The 23,936-nt window shown below is 49.6% G+C and overlaps 1 protein-coding gene across 2 annotated transcripts in view; it reads left to right on the forward strand.

Annotated features, from left to right (window-relative positions):
* Positions 1-304: 304 nt before the first annotated feature.
* IL21R (interleukin 21 receptor) overlaps positions 305-23,936 on the forward strand; it is a 35,007-nt gene continuing 11,375 nt past the window's right edge. Inside the window, exons 1-3 of one of the 2 annotated variants that reach the window (XM_066275489.1) lie at positions 305-859; positions 19,213-19,276; positions 21,281-21,383. In XM_066275489.1, the coding sequence (XP_066131586.1) occupies positions 19,228-19,276; positions 21,281-21,383 (152 nt within the window). In that variant the 5' untranslated portion in view covers positions 305-859; positions 19,213-19,227. Of the gene's footprint in view, positions 860-2,074; positions 2,230-19,212; positions 19,277-21,280; positions 21,384-23,936 lie in introns of those variants that run through there. The other variant, XM_066275491.1, reaches the window with a different exon arrangement.

A 23,936-nucleotide genomic window follows, 5' to 3' on the forward strand; every position in this document is an offset into this window, starting at 1 on the left:
CCTGAGCTGAGACCTGGACTCTCAGGACCACCCGGTCCAGTTACAGCCTCCCTGCGCCCCTCTGAGCCTCAGTTTCCACATCTGTGAGAAGCAGTGGCTTACGTCTGCCCTGCCTGCCTTATGGGTCATGACCTTCAGGCAGACGTCACCCTGTTAGCCTCAAATGTGTTCCTAGCAGGTGACCTTTGGGGAGCGGTGGCCCCCTCCTACCTCTTTCTCACTCTGGGGAGGAGCCCAGGCTCTGTGGGCGGGGCCGGTGGAAGCTCTCACCACATCCTCCTCTTCCTCCCCACCCTGCACACACTCTGGGGCAGGGATGGCAGTCGCTGTGTCCGACAGACCCACTGGTGTCTCTCTACCGAAGAACTGATGGGCTTCTGGTTCAGATGTCTGCCTGCTCCTCCCTGAGTGTCCCCGAGGGCCTGCCTGACTCTCTGTCTCCCTCCTGCCTGTCTGCCTGGCTGTGGGTCTCTCGGTGTGTCTGTCTGGCTGGCCACCTGACTTCTCCTGTCTGTCTGCCTGCCTGACCAGCCCTTGCCTGCTGTCTGTCCATCCCTCATGCAGCTGATGGGTCCCTGTCCCACAACGACTACCTTCTGTCCATGTGTGACCACTTCGGGATGTGACTGACCATTGCATGGTCTGCCTGCCCAGAGCCTAGCTTCCAGCTGTCCAGGTGACAGGTCATATGCCTGTCAGGTTGGTGACTCGGGGCAGGCTGTGGATTCCCATCCCAGACCCCTGCCTGTCCTCTCAAACCCTCCTCTTCCACTGGAGCCCAGCTGCCACCCCCCCGGAGCCCACCTGGATTGCCCCCAACACATGGAATGGATTTCTGAGGGAGAAGCTGGACTAGCAGGTAACTCAACTCCAGCGTCATTCTCCGTGGGGACCAGGGCACCTTCTCTTTCCAGGAGGACCCAGCTCCTGCCTGCATTGGAAGGGTGCAGAAGGGTCCTGTGTCTTCCTCGCAGCTGGGGACAGTGAGTCAGGCCAGCAGCGTTGGGCTGGAGTCTCTTGTTCAGTGCCACTCAGGGTGACCAGAGGGCCTTTGTGCTGGTCTGCTGGAGGTCCGCGGGCCTGGGGGCGGGGGCATGGCTGAGATGACCCCGTGAACTGTCTGGAAAGCCATCCTCCAAAAGGCAAAGGGGCTGGGGAGGGAAAGCTGGATCCAGACGGCACCTGACCCAACGGTCCCTGTGGTTCCAGGCAGCTGAGCCGGGCAGGGGTGGACACGGGTGTGACAGTGTGGCGCTGCTTGGGGGCCCACTTTGGGGGTGGATGGAAGGGCACCAACTTTGTGCCAGCTTCTGTGTTTTATCTCCTTTATTTGATCTAATCTTTTAAAATAAGTTTGTGTGCCCATTTCACAGATAAAAAGCTGAGGTTCAGAGAGGTAAAGTGATTCTCCCAAGGTGACTGCACCAGTCCCTAGCAGGGGAAGCAGGTGACAGGGCTGGTCCTGCCCTCCACACGCTGTCTCCTCACCTTTCCCAGGAAAGGGGAAAGCTCAGGGGACCAGCGGACGGTGAGAGGCAAACTGGTTCCCAGTGCGAGTGTGGGAGGGGGCTGGGGGGCAGAGGCCGAGCCGTGATGGACGGGTTGATTTCTGACTCTGAAACAGATGCCGGGAGGGAAGGAGCAGGCAGACGCCTTCCAGGGCGGAGGAGTTGGGTCCGGAGGGGCCTGGCGTGGGAGCTTAGGACCTGTGGAAGGAACGGCAGCAGATGACCCCGGGCAGGGGCTGTGACGAAGTCGGGGATGCTCTGGGGAGGACAGCTGCGTCCCCGGGGGGAGCGCGGGGTTTTAGAAGCACATGGTGGAGCGAGGGGAAAACCTGGCGGGTGCAAAACAGCCACGCGCCTCCCCAGCTGGGCAAGCTTGGGCAAGTCTCTGTGCCTCTTCCATTTACATAAAGCCTCAGCTTTCTCGTCGGGGAATAGGGGGGCAAGGCATGCCCATCCTCGTGGGGCTGGTTGTGAGGATTCGGAGTCATAAGAGTATGAAAGCTGCCGGCTGGAGGTCGTCCCAGGAAGGGAGTTTGCATCGCTTTGAGGAGCCTGGGGTTCAGGGAGGAGAAGGGCTGCTCTCCCGGAGTGGTAGCCGGTGCGGGGCCACACTCGGGAGCCCGCGCTCCGCCTCCCTCAGCCCCTGGGTCCGGTCCGCCCAGCCCCGGAGCTCAGTGTGCGGCAGGAGCCGGAGGCTCTTCCAAAATCCTCGCGACGCCAGGTGAGGCTGCTTGTCTCGCTCAGCCCGCGTCACAGAGGAGGCTGTGGCTCCGTGGGGGAACCTTGCTCCAGGTCAGCGGTGACTGTGAGATGCAGAGCTGGGGTCTGGGGTGGGGCCCGCAGCAAGCCCACAGCCTGCTGGACAGCATAGCAGGGATGTAAGACTCTCAGTCCTGGGGCCCCTCCTGAGGGCGGGGATTGGATCTAGAGGGCTAGGCAGACCCGGAGGGGCGGCCCTGATCACCTGCTCCCTGTGGTGGGCTCAGCAGAAGCTCTGGTACTGCCCACCGCACACCTGGCATCCTTACAACCCCTCAGTGGAGAAAGCTAGGAGCCCTTATGTTAGGAGGTGGTCAAGATCCGGGGCGGGAAAGGGCTGAGAGCCCCCAGCTGAGCTGCATGCAGGCTCGCACCTCCCCAGAGGGGCGGGGCTGGAGGTCCTAGAGGCTGTGGGCAGTGGGTGGGGGCAGATTGAAAGGAGAAGCCAGTTCAAGAGAAAGTGGAAAGAGGAAAGCAGGGCACCAGAAGTTTGGGGGGCACCAACTTCTCTGCAGCATCACAAACTTCCTGGCTTCTGATAAAAAATATATGAATAAAAGGAAGGAAGTGGATCCTTCCTTCCACCATGCCTTCATGGCCAGGTGGGGGCGCTGGATCTGGCTGACCAGCATTGATTTGGAATCATCCCGGCTTGGGGTTGAGTCCCAGCTCCATCAATAGTACCTGTGTGACCTTGAGTAAGCCACTAACCTCTCTGAACCTCAGTGTCCTCACCTGTTACATGGAAATAAAAACGCCGGTCGGGCTTGTTGTGAGGTTTTGTTTCACATGTATTTACTGAGCACCTACTGTGCGCCAGGCCCTGTCCTGGGCCCTGGGGATGCAGTGCACACAGACAGACAGAGCCAGTGCAACAATGAGGCGAAGAGAGCACAGCAGTGGCTCACAAGGACGAGGAGCTGTGATGTTTTACTTTCAATATTATGGGCAATAATCAGCTAGGACACCCGCATAGCTTCTGGCATGTGCCAAACCCTCAATAAATGATAGCTCTTATGATGATTCTACTCCCCACTTTCACAGATGGGGAAACTGAGGCTCAGAGGGGGGTAGGGTTTTCTGGGAAGTCATTTACAAGTGGAGGGAAGAAAGCTGCGAAGACAGGGGAACAGACACATCCTTCCTCACGTGCTTCTCCCTTCCCTGCCCTCCAGTGCCCTCCAAACCCGAGGGATGGGGGCGGGGGAGCCTCACCGCCACCCTCAGACTCACAGGTGCCACCCCCCACCCCTCAGCCTGGCACCCAGCCAAAGGGACTTTTTATGACAGCTCAAATGAGAGCTGTGAGTAAACTTGGAAATTCTGAAATGACCTGAGAATATTAACTTCCCCGGGGTGTGGGCAGAGGCCCCACTGAGGGCCCCAGAATGGCCAGAACACCTGCAGCAGGAGCCCAGGCTGCTGGTCCCCACGGCCCCCAGGGGGGGTCTGGTTATGAAAATCCTCCCCAAGGAGGTGGTGCAAGTATACCAGCGCGGGTCCCTGCTCAGACCCTGGTCCTTCCTTGCTGTGCAACCATGGGCAAGGCTCTGGACCTCTCTGGGCTTCTATTTTCTCATCTGCCAGAGGCCTGATGGGATAGACTGGGACTAGACCTGCAAACTTTCTCCAGTACAGATCAGTAACCCTCAGGCTACACTGGCCAAGGCCAGGCCAGGTCTGGCTGGTGGAGGGCTGCAGGGCGAGGAAGGGATAGAGGCAGGTGCCACGCCTGCCCCAGTCCTCCCACCTTGTGGCCTCAAGCAGTTGTGGTTCAAAGCATTTTTTTTTTTCTCTGCCTTTCAACGAGCCCCTCCTGGTCTGGGGGAGGAAATGGGGCTGGAGTGAGAGGTGGCACAGCCTGGGCAAGGGCGCCATGTCAGACGGGCGGCCCAGCATGGTGGAGGTTGCAGGGCAGAAAGAGACTGTGCAGGTAGGGAAGGGTTGCTGAGAGCGGAGCCAGGCTTCTAAGCTAGGAGAGGCTGCGCGGGCTGGAGGTTCCAGGGAAAGGCTGTTCAGGTGAGAATAGGCTTCATGGACAGGGATTCATGGCTGGGCTGGAGGAGAGAGAACTGGGAGGTTCCACAGGCTCAGAGGTTGTACATACTGAGAAGAGACAGGCCCTGCCTCTCATGTTCAGTGCCTACTGACTAAGCTCTAACACAGGGGTAGTCGACCTTTTTATACCTGCCGCCCACTGTTGTATCTCTGTTAGTAGTAAAATGTTCTAACCGCCCACCGGATCCACAGTAATGGTGGTTTATAAAGTAGGAAAGTAACTTTACTTTATAAAATTTATAAAGCAGAGTTACAGCAAGTTAAAGCATATAATAATAATTACTTACCAAGTACTTTATGTCGGATTTTTGCTAAGTTTGGCAGAATAAATCTTTATAAAACAACTTACTATAGTTAAATCTATCTTTTTATTTATACTTTGGTTGCTCCGCTACTGCCCACCATGAAAGCTAGAATGCCCCCTAGTGGGCGGTAGGAACCAGGTTGACTACCACTGCCTAACACCAGTGTCTTGGCATACCTGCTAATAGACACCCACGACTCACCCCACATCACTGGCAAAAAAAAAAAAAAAAAAAGGGTAAAAAGCAGCTATCATTACCCACACACCTGCAGTGTGCCCAGAACCTGCCTCACACTCCCTCAGCCAGACCAGGGCACAGGGCACTGCCTCCATTCTACAGATGAGGAAAACCGAGGCTCAGAGAAAGGAGGAGATGTGCCCAAGGTCCCTCTGTGAGTTAGGGGTGGAGGCTCCTTTCTGTTCCAGAGCCACCAGTCTGCTTCTTACCCAGCCCGAAAGCTCTTTGTAGGTAAGAACTAGCTGCTTGACCCTGGGCAAGCCACCATGCCTCTCTGAAAGCTCCTTGTTACTAACTAACAGCAGTCGTGATCACTCAGACCCTGGGAACCGAAGGTGTTGCCCAAGGTGGGGGAAGTTCCTGGGGACTGTGATGAAGTTAATGGGGAAACCGAGACCGGTCAGGGGGCTGCCTCAGGGTTACTCCGTGTATGACTGGGCACAGCAACTCTTAGCCTCATTCATTCATTCGTTCATTCATTCCTCATTCTTCTTCACCACCTACTGTGTTCCAAGCCCGGTTCTTTGCACTGGGGATGCTGTGGTGAACAACACCGGTACATTTCTCCTGGGAGCTTATACTCCAGGAGAGAGCTAGGTCATAAACACAAAACAGGGCCATTTACTAAACCAATCCTATTATTACAGTTGTGAAGACAAAGGGATGAGTGTGGCACAGAGCATGGCAGGGAGAGACCCATTTCAGGAGGGGTAGGTTGCCTCTTTGGGAAGGCAACACTGTAGTTGAAATCCGAGGATGAGAAAGCAAAGAAGCACAAGGAAAAGCATTCTAGGCAGAGGGAATGGCATGTGCAAAGACTCTGAGGTGGGGGGAAAAAGTTGAAGCATGGGCGCTTTTATCCTTCTCAAGTACGCAAAGATCCTCAATGCGTTGGATTTAAGAGAGAGGGGTCCGAAAGAATACGATTTAACTTTGGAGTGTGGTCTACATAGGCTTGAACATGGAGGTGAAGCTTCGAAATCCATTATGATAGAACGCACACTCTTCCGTTCAGTCACCCACGGAGCAAATGTTTCGAGCACCCATCAGCCACTGAGGATTCAGCAGAAACCAAGAGACACATGGTCCCCTGCCTGGATGTTGCTCCAAAGGTCACTAAAAGCATCATGAACAGTGTGCTCTGGTGGAGGGATGGAGCCCAGCGGAAGGAATGACTCATGCTCTCTGGAGAAGTCAAAGAGTTACAGAGGAGATAGCATCTGAACTGGACCTGGAAGGCTGAATAGGAGGCTGCCAGTCAGCCCGGGCGGGCGGAGCGTTCTGGTGGCTGAAAGGCACGGGCAGAGGCATGGCAGCCAGTTGTACAGGCACGCGGGTGGAGCTGGTGCCCCTGGAGTCCGTGGGTGGAGCTGGTGCCCCTGGAGTCCGGGATGAACACTGGGGAGAGGGGCGGAGGGCAGGTTGGGGGTTAGAGCCCGACATTGCCTGAATGCCAGGCTGAGGAATTTGGGATCTTCTCTGCAGGGCAGTGAGAAACCACAGAATGGGGCTGTGGGATGAGGCAGGGCTGCGAGGGCCAGAAGCAGGGAGGTCAGGCGGCAGGCAGGCGGGAAGGCGGGCAGAAGTCCTTGAAGATCAGGGATGAACTAGGAGCCTTTTCTTCTGTGTTCCCTTTTGGGAAGTCCCTCAGTTTTAACACTTCCCCTTCTGGTGACCTGCTGGCTTTTGCTTCTGGCCCTTCTGGGGAGTCCCTCTTCATCTACCCTCTTTCTTCTTGATCCCTATGGGAAACAGGTCCTTGTGCTTTACCACACCCCTCACCTTTCACTTTCAACGCCCATCCCCACCTGAATTACACTGGAGATGACGGCTGACTTGAGGAACTAAATGGATGCCATTCCTGAATCAGCAGCAGGGAGGGAAAGAAGGTGCAGAGACACCGAGAAGTTGGGTTCTTTCCAGTTCGGGGAGGTTGTCAACAGTGCTGCTGTGAACACACTGGCACATGTCTGCTTGTGTGCCTATCTACGCATTTCTCTTTGGTGCAGAAGCTAGACACGGACTTGTTGGGTCTCCTGTGCAACAGAAGTTTCCCAAAGGGTCGTGCCAGTTTGCACTTCTACCAGAAAACGGTGGCGAGATCGAGAGTTCCGGTTACTCCAGATCCTTACAAGCACCTGGAATAGCCTGCCCTTTTCACAGCCATTCTGGGTTGATGTGCAGTTGTATCATACTGGGATGTAAATTTGTATCTCCTTGATGAATATGGTTTTGAACACCTTTTAATATGCATATTGGCCATTTGGATTTCTTCTTTTATAAATGTCTGTTTAAGCTTTTTCGTCTGTTTTTGAAAAAATTAAGTTCTGTGTTATTTATTATTGTTTTGTAGAAGTTATTTATATATTCTGGGTACAGATAGATTTATGTGTATATGTATGTATATAATATATACATTATATGATGTATAATAATTATACATTATATAAAAAAATGGTATATGATTATATAAAATTATATACTAGATAGGGAGATATAGATATAGTATAGATATAATCTCCCATTTCAGTTTTTTTTTTTACAGAGACAGAGAGTCAGAGAGAGGGATAGATAGGGACAGACAGACAGGAACAGAGAGAGATGAGGAGCATCAATCATCAGTTTTTCATTGCAACACCTTAGTTGTTCATCGATTGCCCTCTCATATGTGCCCTGATTGGGGGGGGGCTATAGCAGACCAAATAACCCCTTGCTCAAGCTATTGACCTTGGGTCCAAGCTGGTGAGCTTTTTGCTCAAGCCAGATGAGCCCGCGCTCAAGCTGGCGACCTCGGGGTCTCAAACCTGGGTCCTCTGCATCCCAGTCTGACGCTCTATCCACTGTGCCACTGCCTGGTCAGGCTCAGGTTTTTGTTTTTTTGTTGTTGTTGTTGTTTTTCATTCTCTTAATGAAATCTTTAGATGGAGATAAGTTCTTAATTTTAATGAAGTTTAATTTATCAGTCTTTTTCTTTATGGCAAGAGCTTTGTGTGTGCTGTTTAAGAGTACTGCATGCCTGAAGGTCATGAAAATAATAACCTATGTTTTCTTCAGGATGTTTTATTGCTTTACCTTTGTTATAGGTCCACCATCTAGCTGTAATTCACTTGTATGTATGGTGTGAAATAGGGGGTTCAAGATTTATTTTTTTCATATGAATATCCAATTAATCTACCCTCATTTTCTAGGGTCACGCTTTCCCCATGGCTTTGCAGTGGTGCTTTTGTTGAAAGTTAAGCGGTTAGATATGTGAGTCTATTTCTGTAACTGACTGTGAACAATCAATTGAGATAACTCACTACCTTCGGACCAGCCTATTTCTGGACTTTCGTCTTTTTTCATCGGCTTATTTGTTTTTTCTTGCAACAATGCCATATCTCTCTTCAAGATTGTCTAAACTGCTCTTGGTTCTTTGCATTTCTATGTACATTGCAGAACTAGCTTGTCAATTTCCACCAAAGAAAATCCTGCCGGGAGTTTTGTTTTTTTTTGAATCTTTACATTGAAACTTTAGTTCAATCTGGGGAGAATTGATGTTTTTAAAATACTGTCATTCTTGGATAAACAGAGAGGATTGGTCCCAGTATCTCCCATGGATACCAAAATCCAGGGATGCTCAAGTCCCTTACAGAAAATGATACAGTGTTTGCATGTAACCAGTATTTGCACAGAGGTGACAGCTGGGTCTGCTTCCCCCTCACTTCAGTCAGGTGGATTCAGCATAGTGTTGAATTTCATGCTTTGCTTTTTGAAACTTTCTGGAATTAAAAAATATAGTTCTGATTCGCGGTTGGCTGAATTCACAGTTGGAAGCCCCACAGATGTGGGATTGACAGATACAGAGGGCCGACTGTATCAAAACTTCCAACCCATGAGCATAATACATTCCTCCATGTATCTATATTTTGAGAAAGTATCTTACAAATATCTTCTAGGTTTCTGTATAGCGATCTTGTGCATCTTTCATTAGAATTATGCAAATGTAAACAATATGCAATAACTTCAAAAATTTTATGTTTGTTCTTAGTGTGCAGAAATACAGTAGACTTTTTTTTTTTTTTTACACTGTGTTAACTTTGTTAACACATCTTTTCAAGCTGGAGTTCTAGATGTAGGAAGAAATAGCCACAAACCCCAGCCCACTTCAATGAACCAGGTTGGGGACTTTCTACCTTTACTTTTGTAATGTTTGTAGAGCTCTTCATCTGCTAATCCCGTGACAAAGGGTGTTGTAATGCAAAGCAGGATTTCTAGCCCTGGACTTCATAAACCAGTCAATATTGTTTACCGTCTTAACAGTTTTTAAGTGCATAACACAAACAGGACAGTATTGACTAGATGCACAGCGTTGTACAACTGAACTCTAAAACTTTTCCATCACGCATGACTGAAGCTATACCCGCTGAACAACAACTCCCCATTATGCCCCTTCCCTTCAGTCCCTGGCAACCCTCATTCTCCTTCCTATTTCTATGAGTTGGATTAGATATGTCACATCAGTGGCACGCAGTACTTGTCTTTCACTTAGCACAATGTCCTCAAGAATCATTCCTGTTATAGCATCTGGCAGAAGTTTCTTCCTTTTTAAGGCTAAATAGTCGTCCATTGTATGTCTGTATCACATCTTCTTTATCGATTCACCGGTTGATGAATTCGGCTTGCTTCTGCACCTCGACTATTGTGAATAATGTTGCAGGGAACACGGGTTGCAAATATCTCTTTGAGATCTTATTTTCAATTCTTTTGGTTATGTATCCAGAAATGAGATTGCTGGTTTACATGGTAGTCCTATTTTTAATTTTTTAAAAAAGAAAACCCCATATGGTTTTCTGTAGCATTTATACCATTTTACAATTCTACCAACAGGGTGCGAGGGATCTTGGTTTTTCCACATCCTCACCAGCACAGTGATCCTCTTTAGCAGGTGTGAAGTAGCAACTCTTTGTGGTTTTGACTTGCATTCCCTGGTGGTTAGTGACGCTGAGCACCTTGTCATATAACCTGTTGGCCATTTGTGTATTGTCGCTGGAGAAATACCTATTCAAGTCCTTGGCCATTGTTTACACTGGGCTTTTGATTTTGTTTGTCACTGAGTTATAGAAGGTTTCAAGGTTCTGAATATGTGCAGTATCAGGTTTGCAAATGTTTCCTATCATTCTGTTGGTCTCACCGTCACTGTGTGTGTTGACTGTGTCCTCTGCTGCTCAGAGCTTTTAGTTTGATGTGGTCCTATTTGCCTGCGTTTGCTTTGTCGCTTGTGCTTTCGGTGTCGTATCCAAGAAATCATTCCCCGGCCCAATGTCATGACGTTTGTCCCCCTTTTTTTTTTTCTAGGAGTTTTATAGTTTCAGGTCTTACATTTAGGTTTTTAATCCGTTTTGAGTTAATTTTGTATATGATGGAAGATAAGAGTCTATCTTCATTCTTTTCCATGTGGATATTTAGTTTACCCAACACCATCTGTTAAGACAGAGTCTCTTCTCCCCATTGTGTAGCCTTGACATCAAAGGACCTTGTCAAAGGTCCTTTGATCCTGTACACAAAGTTTATTTCTGGGCTGTCTGTTGTGTTCCATTGGTCTCAACATCTACTCTGTTTCTCTTTGTGCCAAGACCTACCTTGACTACTATAGCTGGGTAATATGTTTTCAAATCAGGAGTGTGAGCCCTTCATCTTCATTCTTCTCTCTCAAGATTGTTTTGGTTATTTGGGGCCCTCTGAGATTCCATATGAATTTTAGGATTTTTTTTTTCTATTTCTGCAAATAATGCCCTTGGAGTTTTGACAAGAGATTGTGTTGAATCTGTATATTTGCTTTATTTTATTTTATTTTATTTTTTCATTTTTCTGAAGCTAGAAACAGGGAGAGACAGTCAGACAGACTCCCGCATGCGCCCGACCGGGATCCACCCGGCACGCCCACCAGGGGCGGTGCTCTGCCCCCCAGGGGGCGATGCTCTGCCCATCCTGGGCGTCGCCATGTTGCGACCAGAGCCACTCTAGCGCCTGAGGCAGAGGCCACAGAGCCATGCCCAGCGCCCGGGCCATCTCTGCTCCAATGGAGCCTTGGCTGTGGGAGGGGAAGAGAGAGACAGAGAGGAAGGTGCGGCGGAGGGGTGGAGAAGCAAATGGGCGCTTCTCCTGTGTGCCCTGGCCGGGAATCGAACCCGGGTCCTCCGCACGCTAGGCCGACGCTGTATATTTGCTTTAGACATTAAAAAATATTAAGTATTCCAATTCACAAACATGAAATATTTTTTCCATTTTTTTGTGTCTCCTTTAATTTCTTTCAGCTGTTCTTTTTGTAGTTTTAAGTGAACCAGTCTTTCACCTCCTTGGTTAAGTTTACTTCTAAATATTTTATTTTTGGTGCTATTGTAAACGGCATTACTTTTTAGTTTCTTTTTTGCATTGTTCATTGTTAACATATAGAAATGCAGCTCATATTTGAATGTAGCTTTTATATACTTTGCTGAATTTGTTTATTAGTCTAACAGGTTTATTATATGGAATCTTTAGAATTATTTATATATAAGATCATGCCATCTGTGAACAAAGATAATTTTACTTCTTTCTTTCTGACCCGACTGCCTTTTATTTATTTTTCTTGCCTAATTGCTTTGGCTAAGACAACTAGTATTATGCTAAATGGAAGTGGCATGGGTGGGCATTCTTGCCTTATTTCTTATTGTTTGATGTTCAGGTCTAATGTATAAAATATTAGAGAAAAAGCTTTCAGTTTTTTACCATTGAGATGAAGAGTGGGCTGTTATTTATGGCCTTTATTATGTTAAGGTAATTTTATTCTATTCATAGTTTGCTGAATGTCTTTATCATGAAAGGATGTTGAATTTTGTCGAACGCTTTTTCTGCATCTATTGAAACAATCATGTCCTTTTTGTCCTTTATTCTGTTTTTCTGGAGTATTTTCATATGTTGAACCACTCTTGCATCCTAAGGTTAAGTTCCACTTATTCATGGTGTATATTCCTTTTTAATGTGCTGTTGAATGTGGTTTGCTAATATGTTGTTGAGGATTTTTGTGTCACTATTCATCATGGATATTGGTCTGGAGATTTTTTGCTCTGGCTTTGGTATCAGGGCAGTGCTGGCCTCAAAAAATGAATTGGGAAATGTTCCCTTCTCTTCAAATTTTTTGGAAAGGTTTAAAAAGGTTTGGCCTTAATTCTTTTTTAAACATTTGGTAGAATTCTCCAGTAAAGACTTCTAGTCTTGGGCTTTTATTTATTGAGAGAATTTTTATTACTGATTCAATCTCTTTACTAGGCTTATGCCTGTTCAGATTTTTTATTTCTTCATAATTCAGTCTTGGTAGATTGCATGTTTTGAGAACTTTATCATTTTTTATACATAATCAAGTTTGTTGATACATAATTACTCATAGTAATTCTTTTAATCCTTTTTATTACTGTGGCATTTGTTGTAATATCTCTTCTTTCTTTTCTGATTTTAGTTATTTGAGTCTTCTCTCTTTATCCTTAGTCTAGCTAAAGTTTTATCAATTTTGTTGATCTTTAGATATTCAATAGATTCTTTGTATTGATCTTATTTCCACTGTATTTACTTAACAATTATTATTCTAATAGCTTATCTGTCAAGTTTCTGAACTTTCTAGGTATTCAATCCTTATACCATTCCAATCCTTATAGTGTTTTAATATTTATAAATTTATTTATTTTTCTTGCCTTATTGCATTGACTAGAACTTCTAGTGCAAGATATTTTTGTCTTTTTCCTGACCTCAGGAATAAAGTGTTCAATATTTGACCATTAGAAATAGTGTTAGCTGTGTATATTGCATGTGTGTGTGCACTCCCTAACAGATTAAAGAAGATTTCTGGTTTTTTGTGAGTGTTTAGAAGTTATGAATGGGTGTTACAATGTATTAAATGTGTTTTCTGAACCTATTAAATTAGCATATAAAGTTTCTTCTTTATTTTATAAATGTGGTGAAATAGATTACAGTAGTCTTCCCTCATCCACAGGATACATGTCAAGAACTCCCTTGGATGCCTGAAACCACAGATAGTACCAAACCCTATATAAACTATGTTTTTTGTATATATACATACCTATGATAAAGTTTAATTTATAACTTAGAAACAGTAAGAGATTAACAGCAATAACTAATAATAAAACAGAACAATTAAAAAATATAATTTAATAAAAGCTGTATGAGTGTTGTCTCTCTCACTCCCAAAATATCTTATTGTGCAGTAGTCACCCTTCCTTTTGTGATAATGTGAGATGATAACAGGCCAAACCTATTCCTAAATCTGTGTGACTGTCCTTCCATTGCAGTAAATGGTTTGGTGTCGCTTGTGTCAGGGATCTTTGTATAGTCTTACTGCTTCCTGGTGCAACACGTTGCCGTCGATCGGGACACATTATCTGTTCATGTCTTCCACCAGGTTTAATCCTTTTCTTTCTATCTTAGCTAAGCACTTATCATGCCCTGTGGCTGTAACTTTAGCAGTTTGAAGTTTGACACCAAAACTAGTGTAAATTTCTTTTTCTTTCTTCACAATATTACAGGTTTTTACTGTAATATTCATTCTTACTGTATTTCTTAGCAACCTCAGAATACGATTTTATTTCTTTTCTTATTAAGTTTAGAACTTCCACCTTTTCACTTAAAGGAAGCACTTTATAGCTTCTCTTTGGCATATCTGAATGGCCAGCATCACGTTACCCTTTTCTGTATTTTTAATTTTTTCTGCATGCTGCAACCTCAATTTTCCAGTTCACCAATCCTTTCTTCCTGTGTTTCTAATCTGTTGCTAAATCTATCAGTTCAGTTTTTATAAATTTTAATTGTATTTTTTATTTCTAGGGTTTCTGCTTTTAAATAGATTTTTACTTTTATGGTGGAATTCTTGAACATACTAATCATAGTTATTTAAAATCTTGTCTGATGATGTCATTTTCTGAATCATCTATGTGTCTATTTCCAATGTCCTTTTTCCTCTTGGTTTTTGGTCATTTGATATTGTTTTTTTTTTTTTTTTGGTTTTCCTTGTCAATTTAAGTGAATGCTGAATATTGTGTATGAAAAATATAGAGGTTTTGGATAATGCAAATATTTCCCAGACAGATTTTAATTTACTTTTCGCAGACTGTATAGCATGTAGGCAGATCACCTTGATGCTGTCAAGGATAAACTATTTCTGATTTTTTTCTTACTTTTAAGGCATAGGCCACCCTTCTTGCCAGGCCTGCAACTTCAATACCTCCCTCTGCATCGTGAAACTGCCCAAATCTCTTCCTGGCTTTTCAGCCGAGCGTCAGACGCTCTCTGCTGGGTTTCTTGCTGTGTAACTCATTGGCAATGACTTGGCAAATTATTTGAGGGGAAACTGCATACAGAATTTCACTGCGTCATCCTTCACCCAGACACTCTGGCCTCTCCAGTGCTGTCGGCCTGGGCTGCTCTCTCATCCCTTCTCACAGTGCTTTTCCTGCTGAGTAGCTGTTCTCGATAGCAGAAGTAGTCTGATACCAGCGACGACTCCATCATGGCCAGAAGTGAAAGTTCCCCCTCCACTTTCTACTTTACAAACTTAAGCTTCACTTACACTCAGAATGCTGTGAAATAGTTTGGACCTACAAAAGGGTAGGTAAAAAAAAAAAAAAAGGTAGGGTTGGGCAAAGGTAGGTTTACAGTTGTTTGTATGGAAAAATAATGCAGTAATTGTTAAATAATACGATACTAAACTCTGTGTTTTGCGTACTCACAACTGTAAACCTACTTTTGCCACACGCTGTAGTCAACATTGAGGGTCACTTCACTCAGTTTTGCTGAACTGTTGAGACCCCTTGAAGACCCGTCCTCATCATATGTCCTCCCTCTCTACACTACATGAAGTTGGGCAGTTATTGTCCCTTGAACTTCTCTCTATCCTTTCGGGACATGTGAATGAGCAGTTTTACATGGTGTTAAGTGAGACACAGGTGGCGTTCTTTTCTAACTGACTTCTTTTCCGTTTCGCATTTTCTCTGTGAGAGTCATTTGTTTCGTGGTGCGGAGCTGTGGCTCATTTTCACATTGAGTGATTACACCACGGTTTACCTTTCCATTCTCTTGCGGATGGATATTTAGGTTGTTTCCAGCTTTTCATTATTAAAATCAATGCCGCTATAAACATTTCTGCATATACTTCCTGTGCCCACGTGGCCGATTTTCTTTTGTATTGGACATAAGGGTGAAATTGCCGGGGTCTCGCTCAGGCGCTTGCTCAAGTTAATTCAGATTGCGTCAAACTACTTTTCAGTCCAGTTGTATCAATTTACATTTCCACGAACTGAATGAGAGTTTCCATTCCGCGTGTCCTCAGCCACATGTGATGCCGTCAGACTTTTAGTTTTTGCCCGTTGGTAACCGAAATGGTACGTCACTGTGTTTTTCATTTGCGTTTCTCGGTTGCCTGTAAAGGTCAACACTTTATGTTCTCCACAGCGCCGACTTCGATCTGATTTCTTACTCGCAAGCTTCTCCATCTCCCCAGAATCTTCTGAAATCTGGCCAACTTTTCATCTGAGTTACCACAAGCCTAGAGACGGTTTCTTGGCACTGGCGTCTGGTAGATAAGCGCCCCTCCAGGGCTCTGGGCCATCCAGGGCTGGGTCAAGAGCTTTATAAAGCAATGATGCCTTTGGCGCTTCCACAAACCTGTAGCAAAGAGCCAGGACCGGCACTTTATACGTGAGAAAACAGAGAATCAGAAAGGTCAGGAGCTTGTCCAAGGACACCCAGTGGGGACCTGGCGGACTCCAAGCCAGAGGCTCTTCACTCCTCTGCAGGGTGGGGTGCTGCCGCAGGGCTCCCACAGCAGGGCGCCCACAGCGGGGTGCCCACAGCAGGGCACCCACAGCGGGGCTCCCACAGTGGGGCTCCCACAGCAGGGCACCCACAGCAAGGCGCCTCGCGGGGCACCCACAGCAGGGCTCCCACAGGAGGGCGCCTCGCGGGGCACCCTGGTGGTCTGGTGTGCATCTGGGAAGTACGTTGCTGTTGCCTTCAGGAGTCAGCCCGAATGGGAAGAGCCATGGAGAAATGGATTCGGGGCAGGGAGCACAGTGGAATGGGGCGAGTTCCCACGGGGTTGGGTGGGAGTGCGGGGAGAAGCCTTCATCTTTCGAGGTGGTGTTTCCCAGAAGTGAGTGGCTTGTTTTAGATGGTGGTCAGTATTCCTGGATGCCCGGTGAAAGAGTTCGACCCTTTTCACACTTTCTTCTCTCCTCCAATGATGGAGAGGGTGAGAATCTTGGTTTGGTGCTGATATTGTCTTAAACACCTCTGCGACACTCTTTGATCTCTCTTTTTAAAACAAAGGCAAACAAAATCTCAAGTCCTAAGAATCTTGGTGGGGGTGGGGATGGGGGGGTAGTCTTTTCTTAAAACTCAGTTACTGTCTTTTGTTTTCCTTGTATTTAGTTTTTACATTTCATTGTATATATTTGGTTCTATGGTAAGTTGACTCTTTTGTCTAAGAAACACTTACATAACATCTCTTTTACCTGTCAGGCTCTGTTCTCAATGCTTTATGAATACTGGCTAATTTCATTGTCCGGAGGTCCTCATGCTGTGAGGACTGCTGTGCTCGTTTCTGTTTCACAGAAGAGGACCCTGAGGCCGGGAAGCAAACTTCCCCGAGGCCACACAGCCTGTCCTGGCAGCACAGGGACGTGAGCTGAGGCAGGCCGGCCCCGAGTCCATGTGTTAGCGGCTCGGTACACACTGCCTCTCCGTTTTGTGCTAGTTACTCGTCAGTGGTAATGGTGGCACATCTTACAAGCCCTGTTTATTGGAGCAAAAACTGGGAGGTCCAGTAAAGATAAAGAGCAAGTAGAGCACAGCAAGGATGGAAACCCTGGACACAGAGAGCGGCAGGAGTTCTGGAACTTTCAGTGTGGCCCCGTGGATGCAGGGTTAGAGCAGGGAGGCCACGAGGGCCGTGTCTGGAGCGATGGGCTCTAGCTATGCCGGGCCTCGTGCTGGGGCTGGGGTTGTTGGAATCCATGGGAGTCTGAAAGACCAGACTCACAGGCTTTATTGAAAGGAAGAAAGGAACCCTGCTGGGCACTTCTCGGGGGGAGATGAGCGCCGGTTACAGACTAGGGGCGAGTTATATAGTGTTTGGGAGAGCCTGAGGGGATACTGAGGCAAAAGTTCTGGTATGTTCCCTTTTACGGTTTTAGGATTTCAGCTTTCTGGAATGCTCCTTCTTGGGGCAGGTTGACCAGCTTCTTGGAATTCCTCTGTCTCAAGGGCGATAGTCCAGTAAGGGTGAGGTCTGACAGTTAAGCGGAACATCAAAAGGGCAGTTTGGAATTCACGTATCTATCAGGGGTCCCAGGCGTGGACGGGCGAGTGAGGGGCTGGTCTGGCGGGAGGTCGAGACCTCCAAGTGTGATAGACACCAGGACTCCTGCTGGGTTCGAGGCTAGATCAGTGTTCTTTACAGCAGCTTTGAATGGGATTTGCCCCATGTTATCTTTTTTTAAAATTATTATTATTTTTTTTTTGTATTTTTCTGAAGTGAGAAGCGGGGAGGCAGAGAGACAGACTCCGCATGCTCCAGATCGGGATCCACCAGGCAGGCCCATTAGGGGGCGATGCTCTGACCATCTGGGGCATTGCTCCATTGCAACTGGAGCCATTCTAGTGCCTGAGATGGTTGTCCTCAGAGCCTGGGCCAACTTTGCTCCAATGGAGCCTTGGCTGCGGGAGGGGAAGAGAGAGACAGAGAGAAAGAAGAGGGGGAAGGGTGGAGAAGCAGATGGGTGCTTCTCCTCTGTGCCCTGGCCGGGAGTCAAACCCGGGACTCCCACATGCCAGGCCAACATTCTACCACTGAGCCAACCAGCCAGGGCCACGTTATCTTATTTTAATAGCACTGTTATTCATTTTAAAGTATGTTGGGAAAAAATACACAGCTATGGAGATTATTGCTTAGGATGAGGTTGGAATTCATTTTTAAGTGACTTCATGCCGAGACCAGCTTGGCTGTGGGCGTGCATGAGAGGAAGGCGCTGCAGGACTTAAGAAAAAACACACACAAGACACAACACAGAGAAAAGATGGGTACAGGGGCCTCCCAGCCTCTAGGACTGAGAGCCCAGATCTCTGCAGCCTCATTGTATTTATTGATCTCTTTGCTCATTAAGCTAATTAGCAGAGCCTGGGCTCAGGTGCAGAGAAGGGTAATTAACTAATGTCTTTCAGGCACGTAAGGAAAAGGCCATAGGGATCAACTGTTTCCTTTAAACAGTCTCACCAGTGCTTGCAAGGGCAGCGTTCTGCCCCCGCAGGGCTCGGCGTTCCAAAGTCCGCACCAAAGACTTGTCTCAGGACCACAGTCTGATTCCCAGCCATTTCCACACAAAGTAACACTTTCCGAACCAGGGTCCCTCCTTCCTCGGTCCTCCCTCTTCCTCGCTTAACTGCATTGACGCCCGCATTTAATTCCACACACAAGATAGACTAAGTCTGTGTGGGACAGCAGTGAGCCCTCCATTTCTTAGAAAAGATTTTATTTGTGGATTTTACGGGGGAAGGAGGGGAGCAAAAGGTATCAACTCATAGTGGCTTCATTTTAGTTGTTGCTTGTCATGTGTGCCTTCACTGGGCAAGCCCAGGGCTCCAACCCAGCGACCTCAGCATTCCAGGTCAGTGCTCCCCCCACTGCACCACCACAGGCCAGGTGTGCCCCTCCATTTTTTTTTTCTTGTGGGAGAGACAGAGAGGCAGAGAGAAGGACAAATAGGGACAGACAGACAGGAAGGGAGAGAGAAGAGAAACATCAATTCTTCGTTGCGGTTCCTTAGTTGTTCATTGATTGCTTTCTCATATGTGCCTTGACTGGGGAGGAGGGGGTACAGCAGACCGAGTGACCCCTTGCTTGAGCCAGCGACCTTGGGTCCAAGCTGGTGAACCTTGCTCAAGTCAAATGAGCCCGCGCTCAAGCTGGCGACCTCGGGGTCTCAAACCTGGGTCCTCCGCATCCTAGTCCGACGCTCTATCCACTGCACCACCGCCTGGTCAGGCGTGCCCCTCCATGTTTGAATTCACCTGTCATTTGTAACTGCAGAAGGGGGACCGGAAGAAGGTGGTGGAAGTGGGAAGGGACCCACAGGGAGAGTCAGCCATCTCTAAGGGGCAGGAATTCTTGGGAACGTCCTTGGGCTCCTCCAAATCTTGTGTTTCTGAGACAAATCCAAGACTCTGAGGGCAGTCTTCCACAGGAATGATGGGGACCAGAGGGAGGCTGCCCAGGGTCCTCTGATCTCCAGGCCCCGGCCCACCCTCTGCTGTGTGTCTTCCAGGGCCCGGGAGTCAGCATGCTGCGTGGCTGGGCCGCCCCTCTGCTCCTGCTGACGCTCCAGGGTGGTGAGTAGCTGGCCCCGGCTGTAGTGGGAGGGCTGGGCCGGCCCGTGGGCTCCGGGTCATGGCCAGAGGCCCCCGAGTCAGAGTCATGGATCTGCTTGAGGGTGACACAAGTGGAGCATCCAGCTCTCCACGAACCAGACTATGCAACCAGAGAGCTTCATTATCCGGAATAGGGGTCTCAAATGGCCCATCCCCCAGCTCGGGTCTTCCTGTCTCACTGGGGCGATGAGAGACTGCTCCTCCATTCCCACGGCTTTCTGCCACGGGCAGTCCTGCCTTTGGTCTCGCCTCGAACTCTAGGGGATGTTCTTCTATAACCCCGGACCCTTGGCAGGCGCTGACGTTCCCCAGTGTGAGAGAGTGGAAGTAGAGATGGGAGCACCCGGAGTCCTGGAAGGGGCCCCGGAGGGTCAGGAGATGCTGCGGTCAGAGGGAGGCGTTAGAGACCGGGCTGACGAAGGCCAGGACTTAGACGTGGGGGCACAGCCAGGGCGGAGAGATCCAGGAAGCCTTCCCGGAGGAGGTGGGATACAGCACAGGCTCCAGTGGGGCTGGACTGGGTGGCAGGAGGGCCTCCTGCAGGTACTCTGCTGACCATTGACATTTCTTTCTGATTTTTACTCAAAGACCCAGAGCCGTAAATAGTTCCTCCAAGAAACAGATGGCGGGCTCCTTTATTCGGCCTTTCCGAGGGAAAAGCACTCTCCTCTCGGCAGAGTGCTTAACCGGCCCCTCTGTGCCTCTGCCTGGGGGGTGGGGTGGACTGTGCCCTCCCAGCGGGGCGCCTCCTCCCGCCGCAGGGCCCCTTCCCCAGTCAGATCCTGTGGGAGCGGCTGCCGGGTGAGCTGCTGAGAAGGGCCCGAAGCCCAGGCCCAGGCGAGAGTGTCACTATGAACTAGCAATGTCTGCCACATGTGTGGGGAGGAGGAGCTATGGCAGATCAGGTGTCCCGGGGGAGTCTCAGCAGCCCGGACCCAGAGAAACAGGAGAGGCGCGTGTGGTCTGGAGCCTCGGTGTTCTGGTCTAGAAAACGGGAGAGGACGGAAGGTCTTCCCAGCGGCTGCGTTCTAGGCCCCGGATCCGCTTCTGATGTCAAGTGAGGTCCCAGAAAGGAATGGGCCCCCATTCCCTGCATCTTCACTAGTCAAGGAAAACCAGGGAAAAGCCACTAAAAATGAACCCATTTATTTAAGCAGGGGAACAAACAGCGGGGAGGAAAGTGACAGTGTTGGCCCTCAATCTTACAGAACGAAACTAAGACTTATTAAATGTATTTTGTCAAACTTTGAACAAAATTTAGATTATGACCGCACCTGTATTTTTAGCACAAAGTGAAGCAGTAAATGGTGGAGGTGGGAGAGGGTTAAATTTTCCAATAGAATTGCCTATGCAGGCAACCCACGCGTCACCTGCTGGCAGCGGTATTGGTTTGGGCGGCAAGATACTGCAGACATTTTGGCAAAAGCATTCAAGGGCTTCTTGGTTTTCTGAGGTTTCCTTTCTCTCTGAAGCACGTGCGGCCTCCCTGAGGTCTGGGTCCTGCCGGGCCAGCTGCTGTGGAGCAGAGGGTTACTCCTTGTCAGCGTCAGGGATCGGGGCAACTTCCAGCCACAAGCTCGTTAATTTCATGAATGCTTCTTGAGCGATATGCGGGTTCCCCCTGCATCTGGGGAGTTCAGGACGCACCACTCCGGGAGGGTGACTGGCCTTGTGGCGGGACACAGGCTCTAGGGAGCGAGCGGAGCTGGGACCCACTCTTCACATTAAGCATAGGTTGTCTCCATAGCTAGCCTTGGAACTTTGGGGGCTCAAATGAGAAATCTTGGGTGACAAAGACTTCCTTGCCTCAACCCCACATCTTAGGGGCCCCTGAATTGCCATATGCAATCTGGCCCTGGGACCTGCCTCCACTCACCCTCAGTCCTGGGTGAGATGAGGAAGTGAGGAGCTCCGCAGCCCCCTGCCAACCCTCCACCAAGGCCTCTCTCTCCCCTCACCCTCCAGCCTGGGGTTGCTCGGACCTCGTCTGCTACACGGATTACTTCCAGACAGTCACCTGCACCCTGGAGACGTGGACCCTCCGCCCTAGCACGCTGACCCTCACCTGGTAAGTGGCTGGGCCCTACCAGCCCTAGGGGTGCTGCCAGGGGAGCCTGGTCCCGGGGCAGGACCGTGGGAGACCACAGACAGAGTTGAACCTACTGTGCACCAGGCATAAGACAGAGTTGAACCCACTGTGCACCAGGCATAAGACAGAGTTGGACCTACTGTGCGCCAGGCATAAGACAGAGTTGGACCTACTGTGCGCCAGGCAGAGAGTTTGGCAATAAAAATAATAGTTACCACTTTTGGGGGCTCACTCAGTAACTTCACCAACAGCATTTGGTTTCACCCCAAGAAAGACTGAGATGAGAATCACTGTGCCCACCTTACAGACTACACAGGGCTCACGGGACTTGTCCAGAGCCTGAGCTGAGAGGTGAAGGGGACAGGGCTGTTCAGCTCCAAAGCCCTGGCTGTGGTTCTGAGACCCTGAGATGACTCGGCTCCCACAAGACTTTTCTGAGCACTCAGTACCTGCCGAGCAGCCCGCTGTGTGTGTCACAGGGGTGATCCCCTCCAGTCCTCACAATTATGGCTCTCATAAGTGAGGACACTGAAGTTCAGAGAGTTTATGCAGCTTGCCCAAGATCACACAGCCAATGAATGCTATACCTGGGATGCAAACACAGGCAGCTTGACTCCAAAATCCATGGGTCCCTATGAGTACATATTGTTAAAGAAAAAAAATCATTCATGACACTCGTTAAAGAACGGTAGGGCAGGCTTTATTTAAGACTACTGTAGTCGGTGTAGGGACCACTGCCTGGGGTTCTGCTGTGGAGCGAGAGATCAGGCTCAACCCCAAATGTAAGGACGAGCTGGGGTTTACAGCCAAGGAGCAGGCAGTGTCAGCGGATGGAAGCTGACTAGGAGGGGACGGCAGGGGGAGAGGGTTTCGGGCTAAACGGGCCTCCCAGGATTCTTGCTGACGGCAGGGGGAAGAGGGTTTCGGGCTAAACGGGCCTCCCAGGATTCTTGCTGACGGCAGGGGGAAGAGGGTTTCGGGCTAAACGGGCCTCCCAGGATTCTTGCTGACGGCAGGGGGAAGAGGGTTTCGGGCTAAACGGACCTCCCAGGGTTCTTGCTGACGGCAGGGGGAGAGGGTCCCGGGCTAAACGGGCCTCCCAGGATTCTTGCTGACGGCAGGGGGAAGAGGGTTTCGGGCTAAACGGGCCTCCCAGGGTTCTTGCTGACGGCAGGGGGAGAGGGTTCCGGGCTAAACGGACCTCCCAGGGTTCTTGCTGACGGCAGTGGGAGAGGGTCCCGGGCTAAACGGGCCTACCAGGGTTCTTGCTGACGGCAGGGGGGAGAGGGTCCCGGGCTAAACGGGCCTCCCAGGGTTCTTGCTGACGGCAGGGGGGAGAGGGTCCCGGGCTAAACGGGCCTCCCAGGGTTCTTGCTGACGGCAGGGGGGAGAGGGTCCCGGGCTAAACGGGCCTCCCAGGGTTCTTGCTGACGGCAGGGGGGAGAGGGTCCCGGGCTAAACGGGCCTCCCAGGGTTCTTGCTGACGGCAGGGGGGAGAGGGTCCCGGGCTAAACGGGCCTCCCAGGGTTCTTGCTGACGGCAGGGGGGAGAGGGTCCCGGGCTAAACGGGCCTCCCAGGGTTCTTGCTGACGGCAGGGGGGAGAGGGTCCCGGGCTAAACGGGCCTCCCAGGGTTCTTGCTGACGGCAGGGGGGAGAGGGTCCCGGGCTAAACGGGCCTCCCAGGGTTCTTGCTGACGGCAGGGGGGAGAGGGTTCTGGGCTAAACGGGCCTCCCAGGATTCTTGCTGACGGCAGGGGGAAGAGGGTTTCGGGCTAAACGGGCCTCCCAGGGTTCTTGCTGACGGCAGCCCAGGGGGGTCAGACATCACCCAAAGATGGTGGAGGATGAGGAAGCCAATTTGATAGTGAGTGGGGAGGTTTCTGGCTACTGTGACTTAGCAGGGGTTCTGCCAAAAAGTAGAAAACACGGAGACAGAAACAGAAACTCAGAAGTCAGGGCCTAGTTGAGGAGAGGGTTCAGAGGGGCCCGAGGAGAGTTTGGCCAAGGAGCGCGTCCTCTTCAGCACGCTGCTCAGGATGCAGAATTTCTGGCGATCGTTCGTTCGTTCATTCATTCATTCATTCATTCATTCATTCATACGGAACACACTCGTTAAGCTCCTGTCTGACACCTGCAGGCACTGGTGACTCGGCGGAGCCCAGACGCAGTGAGGTGACATGCTGCAGGGGGAAGGGCTGGTGAGACAGGTGACAGACTCACAGGCAGCCAGCAGGAGGCTCTCTGTTAGCAATGAGTGCTGTAAAGAACAGGAAGCTGGCCCATGGGGCAGAGAGCAGGTGCCGGGTAGGCAGGCCCATGGGGTCAGGGCAGCCAGTGCTCAGGGAGAAAGGGCATTCCGGGAGGAGGGCACTGCCTGGGCCAAGGCCCTGGGCCGGAACAGCTGGTGGGTTTGGGGACTAGTGAGGAGGTCAGCGTGGCCAGAGGGGAGGTGTGGAGCCAGTGTGAGGGAGGGTGACCAGCCAAAGAGACGAGGGGCTGGCAGGGGCTGTTTACACCGTGTGCGTGGTGAG

The sequence above is a fragment of the Saccopteryx bilineata genome, chromosome 4, assembly GCF_036850765.1.
Source record: "Saccopteryx bilineata isolate mSacBil1 chromosome 4, mSacBil1_pri_phased_curated, whole genome shotgun sequence".
Lineage (NCBI taxonomy): Eukaryota > Metazoa > Chordata > Mammalia > Chiroptera > Emballonuridae > Saccopteryx > Saccopteryx bilineata.